Source organism: Salmo trutta, chromosome 5, assembly GCF_901001165.1.
Source record: "Salmo trutta chromosome 5, fSalTru1.1, whole genome shotgun sequence".
In the NCBI taxonomy this organism is placed as follows: domain Eukaryota; kingdom Metazoa; phylum Chordata; class Actinopteri; order Salmoniformes; family Salmonidae; genus Salmo; species Salmo trutta.
Window position 1 is genome coordinate 5,082,730 of NC_042961.1, and position 8,795 is coordinate 5,091,524.

The 8,795-nt window shown below is 39.6% G+C and overlaps 1 protein-coding gene across 1 annotated transcript; it reads right to left on the minus strand.

The window, feature by feature from the left end:
• Nucleotides 1-631: 631 nt before the first annotated feature.
• On the minus strand, nucleotides 632-8,368 carry LOC115193542 (polymeric immunoglobulin receptor-like). Its single transcript, XM_029752261.1, has 10 exons — nucleotides 7,789-8,368; nucleotides 7,299-7,604; nucleotides 6,554-6,889; nucleotides 6,273-6,384; nucleotides 5,768-5,856; nucleotides 5,533-5,573; nucleotides 5,167-5,232; nucleotides 1,382-1,465; nucleotides 1,065-1,124; nucleotides 632-818 (listed from the first exon to the last, which is right to left on the minus strand). Exons 1-10 carry the CDS (start codon nucleotides 7,844-7,846, stop codon nucleotides 795-797), a joined length of 1,176 nt encoding a protein of 391 aa, XP_029608121.1. The 5' UTR covers nucleotides 7,847-8,368; the 3' UTR covers nucleotides 632-794.
• Nucleotides 8,369-8,795: the final 427 nt, after the last annotated feature.

Here is an 8,795-nt window from a genome sequence, read left to right on the forward strand (position 1 = left end):
ACAAGCCGTGTTTCATTAAAACCTGCGTAAAGTTATTTTGTTTCAATGTATCGGTAGGCACCTGCGGCTTATTGACATGTGCGGCTTATTTATGTTCAAAATAATAATTTTTAAAAAAATCAGTGGGTGTGGCTTATATTCAGGTGCGCTCAATAGTCCGGAAATTACGGTAGTTGCACCAGATCTTATTTAGGGGCTTCATAGCAAAGGGGGTGAATAGGGGGTGAAAACGCACCACTTGCGTTTTTATGTTTTTGAAACAAGTCATTTTTTAAATTTCACTTCACCAATTTGGACTATTTTGTGTATGTCCATTACATTAAATCCAAATAAAATCCATTTAAATTACAGGTTGTAATGCCACAAAATAGGAAAAATGCCAAGGGGGGTGAATACTTTTGCAAGGCACTGTACATTTTGTATTCATCGTCATCATATTTATTTTGTTACACAGCTTGTACATTTAATTTACACACTTGATCATGATTAGTTACTGGCGTTGGACATTTGACAATATACATGAGAGATATAAGATGAACATGTAAAAAACAAGAGACAAGGTGAAAAGGTGGATGGAACATAACTAATATAACAGATAGTGTATGTGGTGATAATGAAAACAAACACAGCATACGGTCTTCAGTGGTTTATTACACAACAGGTTAGAGGGGTCTTTCTGGGGTGGGTTAAGAGGTATGACAGAAGCATATTGGAGGCAGATAGATGTTGTGACACAGGAGAGGGGAATGTTCTGTCCTTCCAGGTTAAGGACTCAACCAAGGTCACTCAGTCAGTCACTGCAGTGCTGCTGCCCTCTGCTGGAGAGGAAGTGAAACATTCAGTCACAATCAAACCACTGTAATCTTACAGACAATGGAAACGATAAGGTCCGCTTCTTAGAAAGTGGTGATACAGGTTTAAGTGCAGCAAACTAAAAAGACTAATGAAGATGTGTGTGGTTAAACAGTGATGTTTAGTACACATAGTAATGTGATGTTGTCTGTATCTTTGTTGAGAGATCAGCATCATCTGGTACAACAGACAGAGGAGACACCAACACTGACCTGTGTGGTCACCAGTAGAGCTAGTGAGCTGTAGACCACATTATCATCTGGTTCTGCTGACTACAGAGGAGGAACAGGGAGAGAGGTGAACAGGGAAAGTTCTGTCATGATGGAGAGTACACTATAAAAACACAGTTCTCAGTGAAATTAAAAGTATAGACAGTTATAATTGTGATATGTAACATAAAGGTGATATATTAGGCCTACAGCTATAATGGTGACATAACCATGACTATATTAACACTGAGGAAACAATCACCTACTGTTGTTTCTGATAACATAATACTAGCTGTGGATAATCAGTAGAAGAGCTTTACCTTGGTCTGTCCTTTTAGTTGGGCCTTGTGCTGGAGGATGACAGTGCTGTATGTGACATCATCATCAGCTTCAGGAAATAGATCCTGTTGGTAGAGAGAGACACAAATAACAAAAACATGTTGTTATACTGTTATAGTGTACATGTACCTATTGCTTGTTCCAAGACAGAAAATGATACTGTAAATACAATTGTTTTCTAAAACAGATGGACATTTGCCAAGACTATGACGTTTTATTAGTAACAGTCATAATGTTGTGCAAGAGCCGAGATGCTTGTAGCCATATGCTGACCTTCTCTGCTGTCCTGAACTGATCAGGCATGACAGTGCTGTACATCATGTCATGGAGGCTCTCTGGGTTTTACCTCTGAGAAATGGACAGCACTGAAGGTAAACACATGGAACAGGAACTACAGATACTCAGCTCACTCAGCTCACCCTAAAGGGGGAGATCAACAATTCCCAGGCTCAGGGACATGTACTACTCTGTGGCGACCTAAGTGCCAGAACTGGACAAGAACCTGACACCCTCAGCACACATGGGGACAAACACCTAGCTGGAGGTGACAGCATTCCCTCCCCCATATGTCCCCCCAGACACAACTACGACAACATAACTGTACATAGTCAATGGTAGGCTCGAGGGGACTCCTATGGTAGGTACACCTATAGCTCATCTCTTGGCAGTAGTGGTGAGACCCCTATCAGATCACAGCAAAATCACACTCTACTTGAACAGAGCCATGCTCAATCATGAGGCATCAAAGCCAAAGGACCTGAATAATATTAAGAAATGCTGTAGATGGAAGGAAAGTATTGTGGAAATCTACCAAAAAACAATGAGGCAAAACAAATTCAATCCCTTCTAGACCATTTCCTGGACAAATATACACTACAGAAAAAGAAGGAACAGCACATAGGAAATCAGCTCAATGTAATTGAATAATCCATAGAATCTAACCACTTGTGGGAAAATTGGAAAACTCTAAACAAACAGCAACACAAAGAGTTATCTATCCAAAATGGAGATGTTTGGATAAACCACTTCTCCAATCTTTTTGGTTCTATAACAAAGAACAAACAGCAGACACATATACATGATCAAATACAAATCTTAGAATCAACTATTAAATACTAGCAGAACCCACTTGATACTCCAATTACATTGAATGATCTACAGGACAAAATACAAACCCTCCAACCCAAAAAGGCCTTTGGGGTTGATGGTATCCTAAATGAAATGATAAAATATACACACCACAAATTCCAATTGCCTATACTTAAACTCTTTAACATCATCCTCAGCTCTGGCATATTCCCCAATATCTGGAACCAAGGACTCATCACCCCAAACCACAAAAGTGAAGACACATTTGACCCCAATAATTACCGTGGGAAATTTGTCAACAGCAACCCTGGGAAAATCCACTGCATTATCATTAACAGCAGACTCGTACATTTCCTCAGCGAAAACAATGTACTGAGCAACAGACCATATATTTACCCTGCACACCCTAATCGACAAACAAACAAAACAAAACAAAGGCAAATTCTTCTTCAAAATCTTGTTGGTTTCAAAAAAGCTTTCGAATCAATTTGGCATGAGGGCCTGCTATACTATACATAATTGATGGAAAGTGGTGTTGCGTGAAAACAATACGACATTATAAAATCCATGTACAAAAAAAACACACATTTCTTTCCACAGGGCCGGGGGGTGAGACAGGGATGCAGCTTAAGCCCCACTGTCAGGGGCGTCGTAAAGGACAGACCAAGGCGCAGCTCGTAAAGTGCTCATCTTTCTACTACGAGTGAACACTTAAACAAAATAAACCAATGCCAAACAGTTCCGTAAGGACACAAGGACTATATGAAAAACAACCACCCACAAAACCCAAAGGAAAACAGGCTAGCTAAGTATGGCTTCCAATCAGAGACAACGAAAGACACCTGCCTCTGATTGGAAACCACACTCGGCCAAACCTCGAAAATGAAACAGAGAAAATGAAAACTAGAACCAAAATCCCCTAGAAAACCCCCCCAAAACACACAAAACAAACACCCCCTGCCACGCCCTGACCATACTACAATAACAAAAGACCCCTTTACTGGTCAGGACGTGACACCCACCCTCTTCAACATATATATCAACGAATTGGCGAGGGTACTAGAACAGTCTGCAGCACCCGGATTCACCCTACTTGAATCTGAAGTCTGATCTGGTGCTTCTGTCCTCAACCACGGAGGGCCTACAGCAGCACCTAGATCTTCTGCACAGATTCTGCCAGACCTGGGCCCTGACAGTAAATCTCAGTAAGACGAAAAATAATGGTGTTCCAAAAAAAGTCCAGTTGCCAGGACAGCGAATACAAATTCCATCTTGACACCATTGCCCTAGAGCACACAAAAAAAGTATACATACCTCGGCCTAAACATCAGCACCACAGTAACTTCCACAAAGCTGTGAAAGTGAAGAAGGGCCTTCTATGCCATCAAAAGGAACGTAAAATTAGACATACCAATTAGGATCTAGCTAAAAATATTGAATCAGTTACAGGACCCATTGCCATTCATGGTTGTAAATTCTGGGGTCCGCTCACCAACCAATAATTCACACAATGGGACAAACATCAAATTGAGACTCTGCATGCAGAATTCGGCAAAAATATCTTCTGTGTACAACGTAAAACATTAAATAATACATGCAGAGCAGAATTAGGCCGATATCTGCTAATTAACAAAATCCAGAAAAGAGACTTTAAATTCTACAATTACCTAAACGGAAGCGATTCTCAAACCTTCCATAACAAAACCAACACCAAAAAAAATCTTTGACTATGTAAAGACTCAGTGAGCAAAGCCTTGCTATTGAGAAAAGCCGCCAAAGGCAGACCTGGCTCTCAAGACAAGACAGGCTATGTGCATACTGCCCACAAAATGAGATGGAAACTGAGATACATTTCCTAACCTACTGCCAAATGTATGACAATATTAGAGACACATATTTCCCTCAGGTTACACAGATCCACAAAGGATTTGTTTTGTTTGATCAACTGCCATATCTACTGGGTGAAATACCACAGTGTGCCATCACAGCGGCAATGTTTGTGACCTGTTGCCACAAGAAAAGGTCAACCTGTGAAGAACAAACACCATTGTAAATACAACCCATATTTATGTTGATTTATTTTCCCTTTTGTAACTATTTGCACATCGTTACAACACTGTATATAGCCACCATATGACATTTGAAATGTCTTTATTCTTTTGGAACTTCTGTTAATGTAATGTATACTGTTAATTTATATTGTTTATTTCACTTTTGTTTATTATCTACTTCACTTGCTTTGGCAATGCTAACATATGTTTCCCATGCCAATAAAGCCCCTTGAATTGAATTGAGAGAAAGAGAGAGAGAACCCCAGCTCACACTTCAGAGATGGAGGAAAGAGAGGGAGAGAGAGAGAGAGAGAGAGAGAACCCCAGCTCACTGCAGAGATGGAGGAAAGAGAGAGAGAGAGAACCCCAGCTCACTGCTGAGATGGAGGAAAGAGAGAGAGAGAACCCCAGCTCACTGCTGAGATGGAGGAAAGAGAGAGAGAGAGAGAGAGAGAGAGAGAGAGAGAGAGAACCCCAGCTCACTGCTGAGATGGAGGAAAGAGAGAGAGAGAGAGAGAGAGAGAGAGAGAGAGAGAGAGAGAGAACCCCAGCTCACTGCAGAGATGGAGTGATTGGTTCTAGTCCAAGATCTCCACAGACCAAAACCAAGTTTATTCAGTTTGTACCTGCTGTGCGGTTTCTCTGGTGTGGGTCACTGTGCTGTATGTAATGTCCTGCTCAGGATCAGCAGACTGCAAAGAAATAAATAGCAAAGAGAAACAGGACTTGTCTATTTACCACCTAAACCACAGTTTGTTTCCACTGATAGGATGCAGTCAGGTGTATATTTAGTGAACTGACAGTATTAACAGCATTTTTCAACATCTTGAGTGTTATAAGAGCTTGGGTTCAGTTAGAACATGGGATGGGACCTTTTATGTCAACTCATTGATAATCAACTGAAGAGGTAACGATGGAGTCAAATGGTAGATGATCCCAGATCAAGAACAGAAAAGCAGATGGTTGAAAATAATGAAATAAGTGTATCCTACCACTGAGTAGTTAGTTGTCTGGTCCTTGGCCTTATTGTCCTCTGGAATAAAGAGAGGGAGATGTCAATTACTTCTGAGTTTGTTATAGTACAATAATACCTCTGAATGGTTTTCTTTTTGACAATTCCTCCAAATATTTTCTGTCATTCAAGATAAATCACAGTCACAATATCAATACATTTAGTATTTTCTAAACTATTCTCCTTTTTTATATTCACATAAAATGACTACTTACTATGCTTTCTCCACATCTTCCATGTTACTAGGATACCAGCTGTCACCACCACCAACATGCCCAGAGAGATGAGTAGGACTTTCACGGACCTGATGGATTACATATAAAACATATCATTAATAATACAATGAAAGTAGATCATTATAAATGGATCATTTGTGAAAAGGTAATAACTTGATGTATGATAAGTGGAACAATTATTGATCTATTCATGTGTGGAAGTTGACCATGCAAATGAAGAGATGATATGATTATTATTGAGATTATTACTATAAAAAAAACGTTTTTTTATGTGTGCAACTTGTCCTTGCAAATGAGTGAGAATAACACTATAATGCTGCTACTTCTTCTACCCAAGAGGAAGTGATACCAGTCTCTATATGCATTTAGGGAGAGTGTTTGATTAGCATTAACTGTTGTAGTGTGTGATGGAATTGTAATGTTTCTCTGTGTTCATAGTATCTAACAATATGTGGGATAATACAGCTGAATGAGTGATAATAACCTCTGGTGGACTTCCTCCATGTTCCCCTCAGCTCCTTGACTTGTGTTGTCAGTCTGAACAGGCTCAGCAGTTGGAGAGACAGAGGGTTGTTGAGTGGTTGGATCTTGGGTTGCTGTGAGGTAAAACAACAATATCATCAATGAAGTTAATGGTATACCAGGTAGTCAGGTTGTATAGCAACATCACATTCATAGTTAATATTCCAATTAGTTCCAGATGATACCAGTGGATTAAACAAAGTGAATCATATTGATCATAAAGTATGTGATTGATCAACTAACTTGAGGTCATCTTAGAGCTTCTCTGTGTTGCAGTTTGTTGACTGACAGTGATGTGAACAGGCATCTCTAGTTCTCCCACTCTACACCAATACCAGTCAATGTTCTCCATCTTCAGTCCACTCATGGTCACTGTTAAGACTGTTCTGTTGTTGGCATCACTAGTCTGCTTTAATCTCACTGATGTTCCATTTAAAGTCCCAGAATACCCACTCACACAATCACCACCCATCCTGCACCACTTCATATCTCCTGAGTTACTAAAGTAACAACAAACAGTGACACTCCCTCCTTCTACTCCAGTCACTTCCTGATGGTCCACATAGAGTTCTGGAGTACCTGAACACAGAGGTACAGACACCATAGAAAGAACTCAGCAGCAGACCTTTATATCTAGCAGGTGTATGACCTTTATTCTCCAAGTACATTTACACATAGTGTTACTTGGTGATATGGTGCTTCTTGTGGTAGACAACGTTGAAAGACACAATGCAGACAGCGGACTTTAAACAAAGTTTACATCAACATCTACATATAGAAAACATAAAATATACGTATGCCTACATTCCTCAGGTCAACTTGAACAATAATGGTAATACCAGTTACCAAACAAGGAACTTGTTACAAGGAAATGAAACGAGAACACCAGTCATGTAGTTTGTGAAAGCTGGCATTTTCTGAGTGTCTCATCATTACTGAGAACTACCTATTCTACTTTACTGAATTGTAAGAGTTGCAGGGATCTTACCTGGAGTGACAGATAGGTAGAACAATTGTATCATGCTATCTGTTCCTCCATTGATCTCCACAACACACCTGTAGGTATTAGAGTCCTCTGGCTCCAGATCAGTCATGATCACAGTGAAGACTTTCTGGGTGATGTCATCAGAGATTGAGGCCCTATCAGTGCTCTTAGGATGGTCAGTGCGTACTACAGAGGAGCAAATAGTCCAAACATACCCTTTACACCAGTATTTCACATGGTTGATGTAATACTGATCATAGCTACATGGGATGGTGATGGAGCCTCCTGTCTGCACAGACACATGGCTGACTGTGGACAAATCAACACAAAACACATTTAGTTTTGAATTCAATAGAATCTGCACTGCAGAAAACAAAATCCCATTGCTTATAAACTATAAAACAGCTTGTTAAAGATCGAGATGTATTATACAGTGTTTACAGTGATTTGACCCACTGGACTTCAGACCTTCATAGAAACATGTTTCACATACCTGCTGAGACTCTGTAGAAGATGAGGAAGAGGAGGAGGAAGCAGAGATGGTTAGCCATATGAGTGTTTCAGTCTGCCTGTAATATTAAATGGTACCTGAGCATAAATGTGTGTCAAGGACCAAGGCACCAGCCAGAATGACTCTACTTCCGAATGTTTATAGACTTCACTGTCTGTAACTCTCTTCCTGCTTCTGTTTGTGTGTACATTCCCCCCTGTGGCAGACAGCAACTATTGCATAAAATGGACTAATTTAACCACATAATCATAGTCACCAAAATATATTTCAGCTTTCTCTATGGGTTTTGGGACCAAGAGTCACTACTATCTTCTTACTTTCTACTGGAACATAGGTCACTAATGATTACAAATATTTGGTGCACTATTTTTCCATTGGCAAAATTCTATATTTCACTATATAAGAAACTACATGATAAATGTCCTGCATATGCTGAACATTGATAGATTTGAGGGGTCATGTGCTACAGAGATGTAGTGATGGGTACTAGACCAAGACCTCCACAGACTCTCACTTTAAACCAAGTTCAAGGTTCAACCCAGTCTGATGTGATTTTATGGTCAACAAGAACACTCTGTCTCTCTCCCCCTTCTATACAGGAAGTGAACCCTGGTCATGTACAGCTCATAACCACAGATGTCCTCCAAGTGAAAGTGCTAAAGTTAGCTCAGGAAGCCGCATTAACTCTCAAAATATATATTTTTTTATTGCTTTCATGCTATTTTCACACATCTGTGTTAACATTTCATAACTTTTAGTACAAAACTTAAAACAGATCTTCAGAAATGCTGGTTTAACAAAACTTTAAGCACATTATCTATTGACTAAATACAACACACAAAATCACTCAGTAACCTTTTCACCAAACCTAATCAGTTTCATCTAGAAATACCTTTCATATAAAGTCATTGCCATTCCCAATGCAATGCTCACAATACTTTTCATATTTTTATCTTCTAATTTGTTTAAATACATTTGACCATCACTTA

What these genes read in the sequence shown, in the direction of transcription:
- LOC115193542 (XM_029752261.1), bottom strand. Translation starts at nt 7,846, where the DNA reads ATGGCTAACCATCTCTGCTTCCTCCTCCTCTTCCTCATCTTCTACAGA. An exon ending in AAGCTCTAAGATGACCTCAA is followed by an intron (nt 6,385 to 6,553) that starts GTTAGTTGATCA and finishes TTTACCTCACAG; the next exon opens with CAACCCAAGATCCAACCACT. An exon ending in AGACAACTAACTACTCAGTG is followed by an intron (nt 5,233 to 5,532) that starts GTAGGATACACT and finishes ATTTCTTTGCAG; the next exon opens with TCTGCTGATCCTGAGCAGGA.